Raw genomic sequence first — 21,673 nt, 5'->3', positions numbered from 1 at the left:
TCTGCTGATCGACTGATTCAGCGCTGGCCGTGCCCCATCACGGCCCGGCCATGCCCTCCTCCTCGTCACAATTGCATATTCTAGTAACTCGCTTTTGCGGCACTTTGTGGACAATTTACTGGAAACTGGAGCTCACGCGTGTCTATATGTTCAACAAAACTTGAGGGCAGTGATTGGGATTTCGGTAAGCACAGACCAATTTTAGCATCAAAACGTTTGACCTGATGTCATGGAATTTAAGTCCTGTGTGTTTAAACAGAATTTTACAGAAATTATCCAAACATACTGTAAAACATTGTTTCAAGGGCACTTATAATACTGACACAATGAACCCAAAAAGCATACACATAGTATTTTTTCCCCAAATCTTTAAAACAATCTTGAGAAGTGCACACTGTCAATTAAACTATGTCAGCCCTCAATACTAAATGAACATATACTTGCTCCAAAGAAGCGGAATAATAGATAAAAGTAAATTAATGCTACTAAATTAACCGTTTAAGCTCGTATGGGTCAGTAGGGCCTGCTGAGAAAAAAAAAAAATATGTAAGGAATAATTGACGATGGACCGTTGAATTGTTGAAAAATAATGCACACCCGAGGTGGTAATGCATTACGACCTCGGGTGTGCATTATTTTTCAACAATTCAACGGGCCAGAGTCAATTATTCCTTACATATTTTTTTTTTCTCAACATATGAGCTTAAATGGTAATTTTGTAGCATTAATTTACTTTTGTCAATTATTCCGCTTATACCACGGTTTATCTCAAGACATTTTCTGGTTTACATCCCTAAAATGCTCTTATTTACATTTGGCAGACGCTTTTATCCAAAGCGAATTATTACAGGGACAATCCCCCTGGAGCATCCTGGAGTCAAGTGCCTTGCTCAAGGACACAATGGTGATGGCTGTGGGGATTGAACCAGCAACCTTATGATTACCAGTTATGGGCTTTAGCCCACTACGCCACCACCACTCCATGAGAGGAACTACTTTCTTTCGCCACAGATTCAGCATCTTGCTTTAATACAGCTCAATTAGTTGCTAATTCGAAAACATCATGTTAGAACTAGCATCGGAGGATAGCGAGGCTTGCGCTGCTTTACTGGAGCACTTACCGGAGTAAAAAGTTCGTTAATGTGTGAGTTTGTATTTGAGGGCTCGAAAGATGGGATTACATTTTTTGTTGCAGCTCTCGTCAGAAGTAACATCGCTTCAAAATTGCCAAGACGTGTGTCGCTATAGTCCTGTTATAAACCTAACTGGGATTCTGCATAACTGAGATACAGGAGTGCACTGACACGATGACTCTGTTCCCTATCTGTCACTCACTCAACGTTGTGTTGATGTAGTGACACTAGGGGTCACTCTTGGGAGCCCGAGACACTCTGGTCTTTGATAAAAGGCCAATGAAAATTGGCGAGTGGTATTTGCATGCCACTCCCCCAGACATACAGGTATAAAAGGAGCTGGTATGCAACCACTCATTCAGATTTTCTCTTCGGAGCCAAACGGTCATGCTCATTGAGCTGAATATCACTGTTCATTCACCTCTGCTGGATCTGACGGCGCATTTCAGCGGCTTCTCCCTCCTCTGCACTGGTGCACTGCAGAGAACGCCCCTGGGCGCTTCGGCAGATAAACTAGAGAGTATATTTTCTGAAAGAGCATTTTTCCCCTCTAAAAGAGTATATATTTCTCTAAAAGAGTGCACACAAGGAACGTCTTTTTAAAGACGCATCTTTTTAAAGATGCCTTTCCGATTGTGTGTTATTCCTGGTTGCGGTCATTATCTCTCAACTTCGGATGGTCATGATCGCTGTCTTTTGTGTCTGGGCGTGACCCACAAGGAAGCAGCGTTTGTGAATGGTTCATGTTCTCACAGCGAGAACATGACCATGGCAACGTTGCGGTCGCGGCTTGCTATCGTAAGAAACCCCGCCTCGGTCCTTCTACCTACGGGTATGGGGCCAGCGCGGCTAGCACTGGGGGCGATTTGGGGACTCCAATGGGATCGTCTCCGCCGGATATCCCCCCGCGGACCTCCCATTCTCCAGCATGCTCGTCTGCCCCAATTGGGCTTCCGGATGAGTTCGCCGGCTCGTCTCACGGCGAGTCTGGCTTCTTGTTCGGAGCTCGCAAAGATGATGAGCTCTCGAGCGCAGCATCGGAGAGCGGGCTTGTCCAGTCGGACGCAGAAGCCTCAGCTGGGCTTCCCCCTTCAGGGACAATGGCCCAGTCACAGGCTGATGCCGAAATGATGGACATGCTTTCCCGGGCGGCCGTGAGCATCGGGTTAGAGTGGAACCCTCCACTCTCCCCTGAACCCTCGCGGCTTGATGATTGGTTTCTTAGAGAGCGTATGTGTGTGTGTGAGCATATGTGTGACAGCGTGTGTGTTGGGCCTCATGTACACAAACAGGAGACAAAGGCAGGCCTACATACTGTCATAAAGCCTGACTGCGGCCTATACGAACACTCAAAGCCTGATAACAACAACTGCGCCAAAATCAAACAAAGGGAGTCCAAAACACACTACAGATCCCATGCTGCCTTGCTCACTTTACACCTATGTGTGAAATTCTGAAGGACTGAACTCTCAACTCCTATTGGTTGAAATGCACAACAGAACACGTCCCTCAACATGACGTCATCGAGAGTATAAAAACCTCGGAGATCTTTCTGGGTGTTGTTCCAGCGACAGTATTCACCATGTCTAGTTGCAATCCTGCTGCTCCCAGGTGTAGCCTCGCTGCCCAAGGAAGTAAAGTACATACATGAACTTTGGCCATACAATCTTGCTGGATGAGCCGAGATTTCTCCATGTTCCACGGAGCACACTAACGGATCCGAAGGAGACCGCTGAGCAATCTGCATCTCACCCATTTGCCTGCAGAAGTGAAGAAGATTTCTCTTTCCCTCTTTAACCGAGTTGACTTCGCTGATTTCTCCGCCAGTCCGCCGAGAATCAGCCGCCGTAACACCCACCGACAGAGCAAAGAAATGGCCTCCTGTCATCACCCGAACCTCGAGGAACCAAGTCGGAGTCAAACGACATCCTCACGCGACTCAAGTAAGAGGTTTACGTCTGGGCAGAGATAGATTATTATAGTGTGTTATTCTTGTGTATCAAGGTTATTGCTTGTACAGTTTATGGACCGCCGAGTCCGCTCATTTCTGCAATAATATTCAAGGTATTACTGTAACTTACTGTTACCACGAATGGGATTTGCTGTGTTGTTGTCCAACCACATTGGACTGTTTGTGCATTTCCGCCACCGCGGGTGAGACCGGCACACTGAGTTTATCCAATAAAGAACCAATGACTGCGGCGGATGGATTACGAGCCATTCACCACGTCTCTAAGTGATAAAATAATGGTTGCCCTCTCTCCCACGATCGCTAAAACCAGCGTCAGTGCCGTCACTTTGTTTTCTCCCTCTCATACTTACCGCGCACACACACGACCCCTCACAAACATACCCGCACACTCATTTGGTGAGCAGATAACTTGGCAATAGAGCCTGCATTGTCCCTAAGTTATCGTACCATCAGAGTGTATGCGTTAAACAGGCAGACGCCATTAACCCGTCTCTCCGCCCACATTCTCAGCCACATTCTCTGGCCGGAAACCTCACGTAACATACACTCCACAAGAGTCACGTCCGCCATTTTGTGCACTCCACTCCTTACACAAACACACTCATACCCCCCCCCCCCCCCACACACACACAGTCACACACACCTTCCTCTCATGTATTATAGGCTTATTTGTTACCATATCTAATCATGTTACTGTTTAGTTTGTAGTTGGAAGTCAGAAGTTTATTTAGTGCATTATATTGATTATTAATTGATATTACTGCATTAATAAATTTTGTTATATGTTAAAGAGAAGTATTTTGGTATTGTTCTGCATGCACCTGTGTCAAGGGCTGGTAGGGGATGTCAGTGCTCGGATTCAAGCCTTCATTGTTTACCTTTTGAATGTCGATGTTCTCCGGACGTCGACATTCCTAAGAGAACAATCCTATAGTGAGATTGCTATTCTGTCTGGTTATTAGTCCCTGATTCCAGGGTGGTGCCCCGGCGATATTAATCCTTATTAATATTCTATTGATTTTGATCATTGATAATTATCTTTGATGACTGTTGATTTGAAGGATCAATAAGCTAATGTTAATTCTAATCAATGTTTTATTGATTTTAATAATTAATAATTATCTTTGATATTTATTAATTATTGCTAATAACCAAACCCGCTCCTGAACAAAGCGCCCAATATGTGTAAGTGCAGGGGAGACAAGGGAGAAGCGAGGGCTCTTTTTAACCGAAATTGAAAGAAATGTTGGATTTTTAGTGTTCTTAATCGATTTACTTTAACCAATGACTTTGTTTTAATTAGTTTTTTTGTTGTGGTAGCCTGTAGAGCTCTTTAGATTAACTGAAATAATTGGGCGAAGTGATATGGAACCATTATGCGGTCAAGACCTGGAACTACTTCATAGTCGTGCATTTCCTTGAAAAAATTATTGCACACCTTAGAACGTCCGTGAACCAATCAGAATCAAGCATTCAACAGACCCATAGTATAACAAAATATTAGTAACTACTACAACCTTGACCAACACAAAATAGGTATTGTTTTAAGACTTAGAAGCTGTTCTTTACAATGCATGTATGCATTATGACCAAAACTAGTGATCTGAAATTTGCAGACAAATCAGAAGTGTTCCATTTTGGTAATTTATTAATTTTGCACTGCACATATAATTGTAATCAGTTAAAAACATAAAAATGATCAAAAAGCCATGTGTCATATGTTTACTCACAGACAAAAATATAGCCAATAATTGCTAAGTATATGTCTTTGAGTAAACAGGTGTTGCTTATATGCCACATTACTTCATGAGACATAAACAGAACATATCACATATCATTACTTAGAAGGGGCGATTATCTTTGAAACGAGCCCACACACAAAATAATCGGATGCAGATATCATTAGATAATCCACACGGAGCACAATGTGCACACAGCACAAAATGTGCTATCTGGCTAAAAACACTTTAGCTTTCCTGAATCAGATGACTTCATTGGATGGTTGAATGATGCAATACATTGTCCAGCATCATGGAATGCTAAACCAATTGTATTAGGATTCAGACTGCTGAAACTAGAGTTGGAAGTCATCAAAATATGGGCAGAGAGGATCGTTCGCTTTCATTACATATGGGCACCAGGAGATGGCGCCAAGTACAGGACACAGACTCAATGATGGCTGATATGACACAGAATGGAACAGAATGAGATATCATTACTCATGCCTGCATGCTTTGGGGAGAGAGCATACCTTTAATCATTGTTTAATTTGCATGTGTAATTACTTCTTATGTAAAGTTATTATGTTTTATTCATTTGGAGAGGCTTGGAGATGTTTTTGGACACTAAGATTTATTTTAGTAATGCTATAACTTGCGATTTCTTTGTTGTATCAGTAGAAATTCAGTTACAGGTGACATGACAGAACAAAACAAAAGCAGTTTTTGGAGCTACCTTATTTACACACACAGAGATATATTTTTTGTAAAATCAGAAAAATAAGGAAAGTTATGTTTTTTTTTTTTTTTTTTTTTTTACTTTTCAGCAGTTTCTTAGGATGAGAGTCTCAGAATGTATCATAATCTATATCATTCCAATTTTTGGAAAAGTGTCCTTTAAAATGACACCAACACTTGACCTTCCTTGTTTGTTTTTGTTGAGTTTTAAGCCTTAATTTTGGGTATGCGACTGACATTAAAAACAACTTCAGAGCTAAAAGGGTTCATGTTAATTAATTTATGTTTTGATTCAGGTCATAGTAGATGTAACTAAAGGGTTCACAGTACGATAGTATGTTGTAGAAATTTTAGGAACAATTCTGTGCACTTAAACTAATATTATCAGTTGTAATCATTATCTAACAAGGCTTTTCTCTTTCAGTTTACTGAAAAGTTTCAGTGTTTGACTCAATTCTTATTTGCAGTCTCTGTAGACATTACTGCATAATTTAACAATTTCTGTATATATAAAAATGCTTTGCAATGTGAACTGACTCACACCTCATTCCAACTGTGTAGGAATCAATTCAGTTTTTACCGCTGGCCACTAAAAACCAATTCTCCAATTCATTCATCTGGGATGTTTTGGGGCAGGGGGACAACTGTTAAGCTTGTTGGCAAACTCTAGTCTTGCTTTCACGTTGTTCTTTTGGAGTAATGACTTTTTTGTAACACAATCCTATACAGGGCGATGTTATGCAGAATTCTTGATATAGAGTAGCTGACTTATACACCTTTTCTCATCTCAGCTACTGAACTGTTTTTGGTGGTTTGATGTAGCTTCTACTTCAGAAAATGTAGCTGTTTGAATGATTCACAGGTAGAGGCCTATTGTCAGGCAAATGCATCCTCAGAGCAATTGTTTCCATCAGTGTAAACTCATGCAAAAAGCATATTTCAGTTTTTGTTTTTGTGAAATTAGTTGAAGGTTTGAGTAATTTTTCCAAGCACCAAATGTAAATACGGCTCATTAGTCTGTACTTCTATGCATTCAGCAAGCTAAACTGAAATTAGTTACACTTAGGTTACTAAAATTTGAAACTTTCTAAATGGATTTATCTGTTGTGCAACCCAACATCACAGTGTTAAAAATAAGTTAAAACTATTTCCTTTCATAGTGTTGGACAAATAACAGAGTCATAGGTCACTGACTTTGGCCATCTATCCTTGGTCTATGAGAGACCAAGGATAGATGGCAGAAATCTATAGCCATGACTCTCTCCAAATACACATAGAGTACATAGCAATACAATTTCAATGATAACAATATACTGTATATGCTCCAATATGTGTTTAGTAAGATATAATACAGAAATGCAAATCTGGCAGTGTAGTCACAAATATTCAACCAACTGTACAAAGTGTTTTTTTAAGGAAAACAAATTAAAACTATTTTACCATGGTAATTACATATGTTTTGTACATGTACCATATGACCATGGTATTCTTGAAGTACCTCAGAGTACCATGTATTTGCAATGGTATTTTTGACATGTACCATGGCATTCCCATGCACTGTAAATACTATGGTACATAATTATGGTAATCATTCAGTGCATTGGTATTATTGATTGTTTTATCACTATACCATGGTATTTTGGTATTTTACTGTTGTGTGGCTAATCTGCTAGAGTGAAACCAGTGGGACACTGTGGGCTATTTGTAAAAAAGAGAGAGAAAAAAATAAAAAATAAAATAAAAAAACAAAACAAAACAAAACACAAGTTTATAAATAAAACAGCATGTGGTTGTATTTTTTTTTTTTTTTTTTGGTGTTTCAAACTTCCCTTCCTTTCCCTGATTTCCACATATTGCTTATTCTCTGCTCCAAACCTCAATGGAATCTTTAAAAGCTTTCAGAGATGGATTCCATGGCCAGTTGAAATCCTCAATGGCTATTGACTGTGTCCAGGGAGGGGGAAAAGCTGTTTTTGACTCTGACTCAAAAGGGCATGCAGTAACCAAACGTCCCATAACCTCCACAGCTGTTTCCCTCACTCCCAGCAAAGTCCGTCCCCCACCCCCACTTCCTTCCTTATCTGCTCTTTCCACTCCAGCCTGACATCGTCAAAGAGAATCATAACAGCTACAATCGACGGCCATCACCTACCAAGCCATCAGCCGCCTTTCTTACAGTGTCCAGTAGCTCTTGCATCGTCAGAGGACCGCCAGAGCAAAACAGCGTTGTCAACCCTGTCAGTAACTCTGCAATCTATCCACAGCGAACCCTGTTGCTACTTATTTAAAGTAGAATGTTTCCAAGAGGGCCAAAGTAATTGAAACCAAATGTGGAGAGGCAGTGTTTTGGGCAAGTAGAGCAGAAGTAGCGTCTGGCCTCTCTTGAGGAAATTGGACAGGCGAATAAGAGAAAGAGAGAGAGAGAGAGAGAGAGAGAGAGAGAAGAGGTCGAGACAGAAAACCATTTCTTAGCCTACTCTTTGAAAGGTCTTGGTAGCCAGACATTTGATAAAATAGCAAACGTGTGTCCACATTGCAGCTTATTCTCGACAAGAGCCACCTATACTTAGACAGGAAGACTTTCTGACAAAAATGTTAAGCGACCAGTCACAGTTCATTTTGTTTTGTTGAGCCAATTAGAGACAGATGATACCAGAATATACAGAGATGGAAAAAATAAAAAATAAATAAAATTATAAAGTGGCAAACTCTGTGACTAGTTGTACAGAAAATAACGGATATGTGTGATCAATTTGTTATCGGAACTTCTGTCCATGCAACATAATAAGTACAGATTATTTCACAAACTTAACTCAGATGCATCATGCATAGGCTACGGTAACTCAGATAACCGTTCTGTACAATTGTAGTGACTAGAATACCATCTCAGAATGCACAACACGTCAAACTTTGAGGCAGAGGGGCTACTACAGCAGAAGACCATATCTTTGCTCAGTGAGGGTACATTTCTGCCAATATGATCACACAGGAAATCTAAACGTTGATACCGAATGTTCCGGATTCCTGAAATGTACCACTTTATGCCGAGTTATTGACAAGCTCCATCTCCCATCAGACATTCTTGTATCAATTCAAATGTGTTTACCTTTTCCTGTAGCGGAAGTGATAATGCGTTGTGTGATCACTCTTGGAGACATGAGTTCTGGTCCCGTGGAAATCAAGAAGTAATTGCGTTCACATAAACAATGATGAATGCGAATTGGGGTTTTCATTTTCCCCATAAAATCAGGGACTGATTAACCATATGGGCAATTGTGCACATGTCCAGGGGCACCATGTCCAGCAGGGCGACATGATACAAAAAGTTTTAAATTGTATTTTTATTTTACAGGTTAAGTTTTTCAGTATCATTAATCGGGTGTAAATTATTGTCCAGAGGTCTGGACAGATACTGAAGCGCTGACAAAAATGGGCCAATCATGGTCACTTATTATTACTGGATGGAGATTTTGAAATTGCTTTTATATATACTGTTAAAATGGATTTCCATTCACAGGTATGAATCCTTACAATTATAATTTTTTATAAAACATTACTATCCAGTGTAAAAATGTCTCCAATGAGATATAAAAAATTCTAAGATTTCAGTGTGGATGAATGGAGGATTCGGTTTTCTGAGTCATCAAGCGCCCCCTTCAGGAAGAAAAATTTCTTTTTTAACACTATATGTGTTCATGCCCAGAGTCTTAATCCCTGTCTAAAATTACAGTTTTACTCCACTAATCGTTAGATTTAGGGTTGGGGTTTGGGTAAAGGCGTGGTCACACATAGCTTCACACGGCGAAATTCCATGGGTGAAGAAGGCATGGGCGAATTTTGAGTGCATGTGAAATAAGCAAAAAATAACTGAAAAGAAGCCTCTTTTTATTGTTGCACTTTATAATCTGTGAGAGTAAAGTTAAATAGAAATCCTTGTCCAATATTCAGTGTAGCTGTGTATGAAGCACTTCCCACACAGAGGTCACTGCCAAACCAAGCGACTTCTTATTGGTCTATGTGCCGATTTCGCCTGTCAAATATACCAAACTTGAACTCCACGCAAAATATGCAAGGGGAAATTCTTTGCCACGGAATGCAATCCAGTGGTTATTTCATCCAAAAAAGTGCTTATTGTATCAACCCGGTACCTGGCGGATTGATAAAAAACTCTGTGTACCCGTACTCTTTGAAGTTGCTTAAATTCTGCCAATCAGATTAGAGCTTGACAGATCGAGAAAGTGTTTTCCATTTTTGTGTACTCTCTGAATCAGATGGTCAGCAAACAGTCTATAAGCATACTATAGGCTGAGACTACTGTAGAGAGAACGTCTGGCACAATACCTTCAAACTTTTTCTTCTGGCTTCCAATTAACACAAGCCATCTATTCTGAGAGCACAATGCACTGCTAGAATAATCTGATACAATTGAAGATAGGCTGAGAGTGAATAAGTTAAAAATAGCACAGCAGCAATCCAAACTACTCCGAAGTAGACAGAAAACTTCTATCCACACCCGAAAACAATGAAGTAGCAGTTCACTTTATGCACACCCCTGTCTCTCCGCCTGCCAGAAAGCCACATGCATTGCCTCACACAAAAACACAAGTCAGAAACAATGAAGTAAAACTTACCATCCTAACCATGGCTCTCAACCTGAAGTCCCAGCTTGTTCAGTCAGAAAAAATTAGTGTGAATGAAAGATAAAAGAAAGCGACAGCGCTAAAAGATGTCATGAGGCCTGTTTTCTCTGTCTTTCTCTGTGTCTCTTTCTCTTTCCAAATGACTCCAGGCAGTTACAATCCCCCCTTCCGACCCTGTCAGCTTTCCCAATAACAGGCACGCAAGCCAAAATCCCTTCCCCAATGTCTGCAGGAATTTCCTGGATTCTCTGTGCCCACAGTCCTGTATCTGCTGCTGATCCAGCGAGCAGGGGAAGAGTCCGCTCTGTTACCGCCTGTCTGAGAAACTACCTCCTGTCGCCCGCCAGATATAGCACAAGGAGACACATGGGAGAAGTTAGGGGGTAGGCTAGGTTGATTTTTTTTTTTTTTTTTTTTTTTTTTTTTTTTGTACAGCCACTCTTAACTATGTGTTTCAGTGTTTAAATGTGTCCACCATGCCTTGGGAATAGGAGAAACACATTTGCTTCCACTTGATATGTCTGCCTGGCTGACTATAAGGGATAAATTTACCATGCCTTTTCCTACACAGCATTTTATTTTCTGCATATTCATCAGACTGATGAATAATAGTAGTCATTGTTTAGGTCTCCTCCTAAGGGACAGCATTTTGGTTGGCCATTTCAGCATTAGCAGGAAGTTCCACTGCAAGTGTGAAATCAAATGTGTTTGTGTGTGTATGGAAGCACATGTTTGATCAATACACAAAATTATATTAATCAGTGCATACATTGTGAATGGTGGTGGTGTGCTTTGGTGTGGTAGTAAAGTACAAACAATTAACATAAATATATTCATTAGTTGTAGAGTTGTAGATTACTGCAGTGACAATAAATAAATAAATAAATAAATAAAAATAAAAAAAAGGAAGAAAAAGGAATAAGAAAGGGAAAAAAGGGTTCTGTGTCTTTAGGCTGTTGCTTTGTTTTCCACAGCCTTTATTAAGGGTTTGAAAACAACCAATTAGAGTCAGAATTTGGAATCAGGGTTTAAAGGCTCTATTTCCATGAAAACTTGCTGAATAATGTTGTGGTCTGGTCGAATCAAGGAATACTGAATGTGTTAACTGGATTAAATGTAAAGAAGTACTGTTTACATGGCTATATTAGATCAAAAATTGCTTTACTTCTAATCCTCTGTTTTAATAAGGTCCCACAGCTAAATATATATAATTTAATCAGAGCCAAATGAAGTACTTTGCTGTAGAATTAATATCCTAGAGCAATTTGCTAATTATTTAATACAAACATTTTTGCAAACATTTGCAACACATATCTATCCATATCAATATGCTGCCTTCTCTCATCAGGCCTACTGACAACTTGTTAATTTTTTAGCAGTTTTGTTTTACTACAAACAATAAAATAGCATTTTGATATCTCAGGCTTTTTAAATATGTGGTAGTTAAATGTGTGCAACAATGTAAACATCATACTTTCGTTTTATTAGGCAACAGTGCAATGGAAACAGACACCATTTTAAAGTTATATATATTAAAATTGTCCGTGTCAGTATTACAAATGGTAGGGTTCTTAACAGTAGCTCAACTGGTACAGCATGGTGCTAGTAACACCAAGGTCATGGATTCATTTCCCAAAGGAAAACACAAAATTATTAAAATGTAAACCTTAAATACTCTGAAAGTCGCTTTGGATAAAAGCATCTGCCAAATGAATAAATGTAAATGTACAAATGGATAGTGGTAAAATTGATACATTCATTATGAACAATATTGACTTCTGTATGTCCCCATATGTTTCAGTGTTGACAAGTCTGAGGTTCTTTTTAAAGTAAAATGAAAAGGACGTTCAAAGGACTGGTAACGAAATTTCCCTAAAGATCCCCAAATGTTTGCTGGAAGTCCTGCAAACGTCCTCCTGAACGTCCTTTTAACGTTTAAAGAACCCTACACGAAGACATTTAGGGGTTATTCAACGGACGTTCTGCCAACCTTTTTTGGATAAAAGCATCTGGTAAATGACTAAATGTAAATGTGAGTTGTATTCCACTACAGATTACAGAATATTTGCTGTAATATGTAATTTGTAACATATTCCGCTAGATTACTCAAGGTCAGTAATTCTAAATACTTTGGATTACTTCTACAGCACTGATTTTTTCACTTGTTTTGACTAAAAACTCTGCCAGTACAGTTAGACAAAATACACATGTTAAAAATACATTCTCTGAAAAACCTAAATATCTTATGCAGTGTAGTTTCTAAAACAAGATAAATCAACTTGTTCTTGTTTTAAGGATTTGTAGATATTTTAACAGGAAAACAATACAAAATTGCCCTAATATCAAAGGTCTTACTGGAAAAAAAGAAATTATGATCTAACGTGAATTTTCTTGATAAAAAATATGATCGTGCCTGGTAACGTGCATGTAAAATTGCTAGAAATAGCATTTTAGCTTAGCATAAAGCTTACAATTTACACAAGGTTTATTTCTGTTTCTTGTGCTCCAAACTTACTTCAAACTTACTTCTCTGTCTGCTCGTATGAATGTAACATCATAAGAAAGTGTTTCACCGCTGTTCAAATGCACTTTGGATCGCATCATTTATATGTATAAATGTTTTCCTATCTGAAATGACTAAACATTAAATGAGACAAATGACAATAAAATGCAAAGTAATCTCTTCAGTAATCAAAATACTTTTTGAATGTAACTGTATTCTAATTACCAATGATTTAAATTGTAACTGTAGTGGAATACAGTTACTTATATTTTGTATTTTAAATACGTAATCCCATTACATGTATTCCGTTACTCCCCAACCCTGACTGTATATGCGCTCATGCCATAAAAAAGCTCACAACTCACGATTGCGGCTGTGTGTAATGGTCAAAATGCCTGTCTTGGAGAGACATTGGAAACTGTTGATTTGGTCCATCCAGATGTAGTAAGTACCAAATATTAAGATAAATAACCCTGAAAACAATTAATAATATTCACAAATGTGCTCGAGAAATTTGTAAACTTTAAGTTACGAGCCAGGACAATTGCTGTTTTTGCAAAACTCTTTTATTAAGACACAATGCCATGAACCTCACAAACATTGGCAAATCAAGCAACATCTTTTTTTTTTCTCAAACACACCTATTTCAAACTATTTACAGCCTGCTCTCTTCTAAACTAACTTAAATCCCAAGACAAATCATAAAACTGTCAGTTGTACACAATGTGCATTGAACTAAAGCCAAAAGCAACAAAAAAGTGTTTGTTTTTTTAAATCACATTTTAAAATACATGTTAAAGGCAACTTCTGATCTTTAAGCATATCTGAGGCCATGTCCACACTAATATGTTTTAGTTTAAAAATGCATCTTTTTCTCTACATTCTGGCTTTCCGTCCACACTGAGATGACATTTTTTACAGCGAAAACTGAGCTTTTTGAAAACGCTCTCCCAAGCGGATACATTTGAAAACGCTATCTTCATGTTGTTGTGTGGACAGGGAAAACATAGATATCTGAAAACGATGATGTATTTAATGTCATGTGACGCAGTCAAGTTGCCCATTCAACCCAAAACAATCAAGATGCCAGTCCATGCTGTAGAGGCATTGTTGTGCATGCTATTCATTCTGATAGCATTGTTAAAGATAGATGTTACTTTGTACAACCTTCATATTGGATTCCTTTAAAGGCGAAGAGAAGTTTACTCTGAATTGTTGCCGGCGACGAAACATGACAACAATTGCATTTCAGATCGTATATGGAAAGGCAATTTTTTGCATGCACAGTTAGAGTTTTCATGCAGTTTAGTGTGGACGTGCAACTTTTGGAAAACGCTTGAAAATGGCAGTGTGGACAGAGAGTGTTTTGAAAATGAAAATGCCATTTTCAAATGTATCCGGATTAATGTGGACGTAGCCTTAGGCTGAGACAAAAATTTAAAAACCTTTTAGTTTTAGTAATATTTAAAGATTTATTATATTAAGTGACACCTCACAGATGTAACATTTAAACTTGTATAATAAAGTATACTATATTCCAATATTTAATCAAAGGATGGCCCCATGCGTATTCAAAGATGTCTGGGTTAAGCCCTGAATATACACTGAGCCTAGAACCGCCCCTGCTGTATACAAATACATAACACGCACAAAAAAGATCCAACTTAAGCAATTCAGTATTAGAAATTACTCCTAAACGGTAATTTAAACTACCAAGTTATTCCAGAGCAGTATAACATCCGTAAACTGCAGTTGAGTACGATTGTTACGTCAAGTGTCAGATGTGTTTACATCAAATACAAAGTAAGTGTATTACCAGACATATAATTATCTAAATCACATTAGCTTGTGTCACTGCCACACTATTGCTATGACAGCGTGGTGAGTGTCAAACTTAAGCTCACGTCATATGACAAACACAAGGCTGTTGACATGTGGTAAAAGCAGGAGACGACGGGGGCAGGTAGTGAACTGAACGTGCTATGTAAGTCCAATTCACTCTACCCCAACAAACATGTTTGTTGAGTTTTGTTGGGTGTGTGTTCACCCTGTTGGCATTTGTTGAGCTGGTTTGATAATGTCAGTTATGCTTCTCACCATTCTAAATCCAACTGCATCCAACGGCCAAGAATGTTAGAGTTTGTTGGGGCATGTGAATTTAAAGAGATCAGGGAAACAGAAATATCAGTGTTCTCCAGCGAGGGAGCTCACTTATTAGACATAATGAAATCTGCTCCTTTCCATTACTGCAGTGGTACCGCAGGGGCTACACATTAGTCCTGTTTGTGTTGTTGTGTGCAAGCAGCCACTTAATCTGTTTTCAAAGAAGGGATCCATGGCAAAAATCATCCAGTTATTCAGTGTTTTTTGTCATTTAAAAAAAATAATAATAATTTAAACATCCTTAAAAAAAAGTCCTGGTTACTTGCGTAACCTCCGTTCCCTGATGGAGGGAACGAGACGTTGTGTCAATGTAGTGACACTAGGGGTCACTCTTGGGAGACCGAGACACCTCTGGTCTTTGATAAAAATGCCAATGAAAATTGGCAAGTGGTATTTGCATGCCACTCCCCCGGACATACGGGTATAAAAGGAGCTGGCGTGCAACCACTCATTCAGGTTTTATGCTGAGGAGCCGAGACAAGGTCCGGCCATTTCAGCGGGTAGTTCAGCGTAGTGGCAGGAGGGACACAACGTCTCGTTCCCTCCATCAGGGAACGGAGGTTACGCAAGTAACCAGGACATTCCCTATCTGTCACTCACTCGACGTTGTGTCGATGTAGTGACACTAGTGGTCCTTATACAAAATGCTGCAACTGGCTGAACTGTGTTATGTGAACTGGCGGTGTGTGATGGGCAGACCACTGTGTGCCTCATAGCCAGCACACCAGGCCGATACGTAACCTCCCCAACACTGTTATGAGTGTCGAATGGCCCTTTGGGACAAGCCGACTACCCAAAAGATAGAGACAGGCTAGCCCAGTTGTGGCCTCTTTTCCCCTTCTTTTTTCCACTCCCTAAAAAAAAGGGGGATTATCCGATCGGGCCGACCAGGTCTAGTTGGGGGGCATCCCTCCCAAGGGTAGGACACCGCGGAGACACACCTCACCCAGGGGGGGGGGGCTAATTTAAGTGGAAATACGTCACATGGTCTTGCCGAGCTATGTCAGAAGTATGTCATGTGGAGAAGTCTCATGGTAGGTCCTACCCAATGGGGGAGGAGTTACTACAAACATGGAGACTGGGGCAGAGGGGCCTCTGCCCAAGGAAGATGCAGTTTGCCAACAGGGAAACGAATTAGCAAAAGATATACATCGCATGGGGTTACCTACGGGGAACCGCCACATGCGGAGCACCTACTCCAGTACAGGGCTTTAGTTAGCACATGTACTGGGCCAGCAGCAAGTCTCCCGAAAACTTGATGGCCACAGGGCTCCTAGGAAGTCAACCAGGGAACACAGTTTGTGAACACTACTGGGAGTTAATGGCGCACGTCTTCAGCTCAGGGGAGGTGAAAGGAGCTATGTTTAAATGATACACCCGGCCGGCTGTCCCGGACTTACCTGCTTGTATTGCGTGCCACTACACGGGATGAAACCAGATCCACCCGGAGGTTGTAGAACCTTGAAAAGGTGTTGGGTGTTGCCCAGCCCGCAGCACTGCAAATGTCTGTTAGAGAGGCGCCCCTGGCCAGGGCCCAGGAGGCTGCTACACCCCCGGTAGAATGGGCTCGTAGCCCTACCGGGGGCGGCACGTCCTGGGTGTGATATGCCATAGTTATGGGTCAATGAGCCAGTGGGCGATCCTCTGCTTGGAGACAGCGCTTCCTTTCCACTGTCCACCAAAGCAGATGAAGAGCTGCTCAGAGATTCTAAAGCTCTGCATGCGATCCAAATAGATGCGTAAAGCGCGCACCGGACACAGCAACGTCAGGGCAGGGTCTGCCTCCTCCTGGGGCAGCACTCTCAGGTTCACCACATGGTCCCTAAAAGGGGTCGTGGGAACCTTGGGAACATAGCTTGGTTGGGGTCTCAGGATCACGTGAGAGTAGCCCAGACCGAACTCCAGGCACGTTTTGTTGACAGAGAACACTTGCAGGTCTCCTACCCTCTTGATGGAAGTGAGCGCAGTCAGGAGGGCAGTCTTCAAGGAGAGTGCCTTAAGCTCAGCTGACTGCAAAGGCTCAAAGGGGGCTCTCTGTAGATCCTGAAGAACTACAGAGAGGTCCTATGAGGGAACGAGGCACGGTCTGAAGGTATTCAGCCTCCTGGCGCCTCTCAGGAACCTGATGATCAGGTCGTGCTTCATAAGGACTTACCGTCCACTGTGTCGTGGTGTGCTGCAATAGAGGCTACGTACACCTTCAAGGTGGAATGGGACAGCTGCCCTTCCAACCTCTCCTGCAGGAAGGAAAGCACCGATCCGACTGCTCATCTCTGGGGGTCTTCCCGTCGGGAAGAACACCACTTAGTGAACAGATGCCACTTCAAGGCATAAAGGCGCCTCATAGAGGGGGCCCTAGCCTGAGTGATCGTGTCTACCACTGCGGGTGACCACGACGTGCCTGGAGACCTGCTCTAGGGGAACATCTGCCTGTACCAAGGGCTGAAGAGGCGGTGACAGACCGGAGTGATGACCACGCGATGTGTCCCGCGGTACCATGACCATCTCGGGACTTGAGTCTGAAGCCAGTGCTGAAGCGGTCTCATATGCATCAACCCGAGCAGAGTGGCCACCGCTGAGGATGCCATATGCCCCAGGAGCCTCTGAAAGATTTTCAGTAGAACCGCTGTTTTCTGTTTGAATGCCTTCAAACAGGTCAGCACCGACTGTGCATGCTCATTCGTGAGGCGTGCTGTCAACGAGACTGAGTCTAACTCCAAACCGAGAAAAGAGAGGGAGGAGTTTGCAATTTTCCCAGTTGACCCGAAGCCCTAATCGGCTGAGGTGCAAGAGCACCAGGTCCCTGTGTGGACACAACATGTCCCGAGAGTGAGCTAGGATTTGCCAATCATCGAGATAGTTGAGAATGCAAATGCCAACCTCCCTTAATGGGGCAAGAGCTGCCTCTGCGACCTTCGTGAAGACACGAGGAGACAAGGACAGACCGAAAGGGAGGACCTTGTACTGATACGCCCGACCCTCGAATGCAAACCGCAGGAAGGGTCTGCATCGAGGTAGAATCGAGACATGGAAGTACGCGTCCTCCGGGTCTACCGCCGCAAACCAATTTTGATGCCGGACGCTCGCCTGAATGCGTTTTTGCATCAGCATCTTGAACGGGAGTCTGTGTAAAGCCCAGTTCACTACTCGCAGGTCCAAGATTGGCCGCAACCCACCGCCTTTTTTCAGTACGATGAAGTAGGGGCTGTAAAACCCCTTCTTCATCTCAGACAGAGTGACAGGTTCTATCGCACCCTTCTGTAGGAGGGTGGCGATCTCCGCGCGCAAGGTAGCAGCGTTTTTGTCCTTCACCAAGGTGAAGTGGATACAGCTGAACCTGGGCGGACGCCTGGTGAACTGAATCGCGTAGACGAGTCAGACAGTCCAGACCAGCCATCGTGACGGATTGTAAAGCGCAAGCCACGCATCCAAGCTCCGCGCAAGGGGGACCAAAGGGACAATCTCAACGGATGTACCGGCAGGTGGGGCCTCACGGTGGGGCGGAGCTCGAGGTGCCACACCATGTTGTGGCCGTACTGAATCTAGGGACATCGAAGCACTTACCTGGCTCCTTGTGACCACCCCTGGAACAGCCTGGGACAGGGGAGGAAGAGGCATGTCCTCGCAACCCGTGGAGACTGTCACATCGGGGGCGGATCTGTGCCACAGCTGGGCGCGCAGGGGCGGAGAGACCGCCGCTGAAGCGCCAATCCTGCAAGGGTAAAAAGGTGGACGGTGGTCGTGATGACGGCTGTGCACACCAGTTATGTGACCCAAGGAATGAGGAAACCGCTTTTTTGCTGAACTGTTGGGTACCGCAGCCACTTGGGCATGCGGCGAAATTAAATGAAAAAGCAACAAAAGATTCTCCTCCCGGCCCTCCATCAAGGGATGGAGTGGTCTGTTTACCAGCTCCAAGGTGGGTTTCATCGTCGCTGGGTCATCCGTCTCAGGGGCACTTCGAAGCTTCCGTGGCTTCTTGGCAGCTAGCCGTGAGACAGGTGGCGTCTGCTTCCTGTGGTGGGCTCCATGCCGGGGCCAGGCAGAAGGGGCGGGCTGCGGCAGAGACGGTGCAGTCACTGCAGGGGGACGCCCTTGGCGACGAGCAGGCAGGGTGCGGGATCTTGAGCCGTGCCGGGGCAGGATATGCCGGATAGCTTCCATCTGCTGCTTCACCGTCGAGAACTGCTGGGCAAAGTCCTCGACGGTGTCGCCTAATAGACCAACCTGGGAGATAGGGGCAGCAAGGAACCGTGCCTTGTCGGCCTCACCCATCTCGACCAGGTTGAGCCAAAGTTGGCGCTCCTGGACCATTAAGGTGGACATCGCCTGCCCAAGAGACCGTGCCATGACCTCCGTTGCCCGGAGAGCGAGGTCGGTCACCGAGCGCAGTTCCTGCATCAAACCTGGGGCAGAACTACCCTTGTGCAGTTCTTTTGGCACCTTGGCTTGGTGGACCTGCAGGATAGCCATGGCGTGCAGGGCAGAGGCGGCTTGTCCAGCAGCACTGTAGGCTTTGGCCATCAGGGACGACGTGAACCTACAGGCCTTGGATGGTAGCTTTGGGCGTCCGCGCCACGTGGCGGTGCTCTGCGGGCATAGATGAACCATGAGCGCCTTATCCACTGGGGGAATCGCCGAACAGCCCCTGGCTGCCCCGCCATCAAGCGTAGTGAGGGCAGGGTAGCTGAGTGATCGGGACAGGGCAGTAAAAGATGCCTCCCATGATTTTGTCAGCTCCTCATGCACTTCCGGGAAGAAAGGTACTGGAGAGGGGCATGGCTGCTTTGAGTGGCGCCGCGAGCCGCCCAGGAAAGCATGTCCGTCATTTCCGCATCAGCCTGTGACTGGTCGACCGCCCCCGAGGGGGAGAGCTCAGCTGAGGCTTCTGCGTCCGACTGGACGAGCCAGCTCTCCAATGCTGCGCTCGAGAGCTCATCAGCTTCACGGGCTCCGAACAAGAGGTCGAACTCGCCATGAGACAAGCCGGTGGACTCGTCCAGAAGCCCATTTGGGGCAGACGAGCGTGCTGGGGAATGGGAGGTCCATGGGAAAATACCCGGCGGAGGTGGTCCCATTTGGGTCCCCAAATCGCCCCCAGTGCTAGCCACACTGGCCTCATACCCGTAGGTAGAAAGACCGAGGCGGAGAGCCGCTGGGGTGGCTTGCTTTCTTACGAAAGCAAGCCATGACCGCAACGTTGCCATGGTCATGTTCTCGCAGTGAGTACATGATCCATCCACGAACGCTGTCTCCACGTGGGTCAAGCCCAGACATGAAAGACAGCGATTGTGACCGTCTGAAGTTGAGAGGTAACGACCGCAACCAGGAATAACACACAAACGGATAGGCATCTTTAAAAAGACCATGTGTGCCGCTCTTTTAGAGAAATATACTCTTTTAGAAAAACATACTCTCTTATTTCTGCCGAAGCGCCCAGGGGCGTTCTCTGCAGTGCACCAGTGCAGAGGAGGGAGAAGCCGCTAAAATGCGCCGTCAGATCCAGCAGAGGTGAATGAAGCTCAGTAAACACTGACCATTCGGCTCCGAAGAGAAAATCTGAATGAGTGGTTGCACGCCAGCTCCTTTTATACCCATATGTCCGGGGGAGTGGCATGCAAATACCACTCGCCAACTTTCATTGGCCTTTTATCAAAGACCAGAGGTGTCTTGGGCTCCCAAGAGTGACCCCTAGTGTCACTACATCAACACAACATCGAGTGAGTGACAGATAGGGAACTACATTGTATCGGGTGCACTCAGTAACTTTTGTCTTTGTGTCATCTTGGACTTACACTGTGGCTTGGATGTAGCATCATTCAAAATCAATAGTTTTCAGTTTCAGATGCCATTTTAGAAATGTAGTATTCACAGTCAGCCGTGATTACTTTAATCAATGAGTAAAAGTTTCAAATAACAGGATGGTTACTGAGATTAAGCGAGAAGTATTTGGCTAGTCATGTGATTCTAACATGGCAGGCCCCATGTGTGGACCCTTTCCATGTAGAATAAAACATCTTTTAAAAGGTTACTTATATGACTAGAGTCTTCATTTGAATGTGAGTGGTCATTATTTCCAACATATATTGCAAAATTACAATTCATGTCTTTAAAAAATTACTGAGTATACCTTTAAGATACTATGTCTTGTTTTGAAATTGAGTGAGGTTTGTGCTTAAAAAAATGGTACAAAATGGTACAAAAACTAAACAATTCAGAAGTGAAAGCTATTTTTCTTAACCCATTGGCAATAACCTCACTGAATGTCTATGAGAACAAGACTTAAAGTGATAGTACACCTAATAATGAAAACTCAGTAATCATATTCTCACCCTCATGTTGTTCCAAAATGAATAAACTTCTGTCTTTCAAATAAAGAGAATTTTCCAAAATGTTAGTCTCAGTCTTCAATAACTTTCATTGCATCACTTCCATTGTATCACTGCATTTTTCCTTTCAATCAAACTAAATGGTGACTGAGGCTAACATTCTTCTGAACATTTCCTTTTTTGTTCCATTATAAAATGACTTTTATAAGGATTTAGAACAACATAAGAGTAAGTAAATGATGACATAATTAAAAAATTTTTTTGACATTTTCCATTAATATCATTTTTCATTTTGCTTCTCAAGTATTTATTAATTCAAACAATATAAATAAATAAATTGCATTTTTAAATAGGCAAATAAATATAATTATTTAAAGATGTTTAATATATTTTTCAATGTAGTTAACTATAAAATAAAATAATACATTAATAAATCATTTTTAAATTGACAAATAAATAGACATATTTAAAATTGTT

At 42.6% G+C, this 21,673-nt stretch overlaps 1 protein-coding gene across 1 annotated transcript in view; it reads right to left on the bottom strand.

Annotated features, from left to right (window-relative positions):
* Positions 1 to 10,844, bottom strand: part of LOC127429013 (delta-sarcoglycan-like) — a 152,133-nt gene extending 141,289 nt beyond the window's left edge. The window contains exon 1 of the mRNA XM_051677740.1: positions 10,193 to 10,844. Coding sequence (XP_051533700.1) covers positions 10,193 to 10,204 — 12 coding nt within the window. The 5' untranslated portion in view covers positions 10,205 to 10,844. The remainder of the gene's footprint in view (positions 1 to 10,192) is intronic.
* Between the last annotated feature and the right edge of the window lie 10,829 nt (positions 10,845 to 21,673).

This window comes from Myxocyprinus asiaticus, chromosome 38, assembly GCF_019703515.2.
Source record: "Myxocyprinus asiaticus isolate MX2 ecotype Aquarium Trade chromosome 38, UBuf_Myxa_2, whole genome shotgun sequence".
Classification (NCBI taxonomy): Eukaryota; Metazoa; Chordata; class Actinopteri; order Cypriniformes; family Catostomidae; genus Myxocyprinus; species Myxocyprinus asiaticus.
Note: the sequence above shows the minus strand (reverse complement) of the source record. Positions and strands in the feature narration are given on the sequence as shown.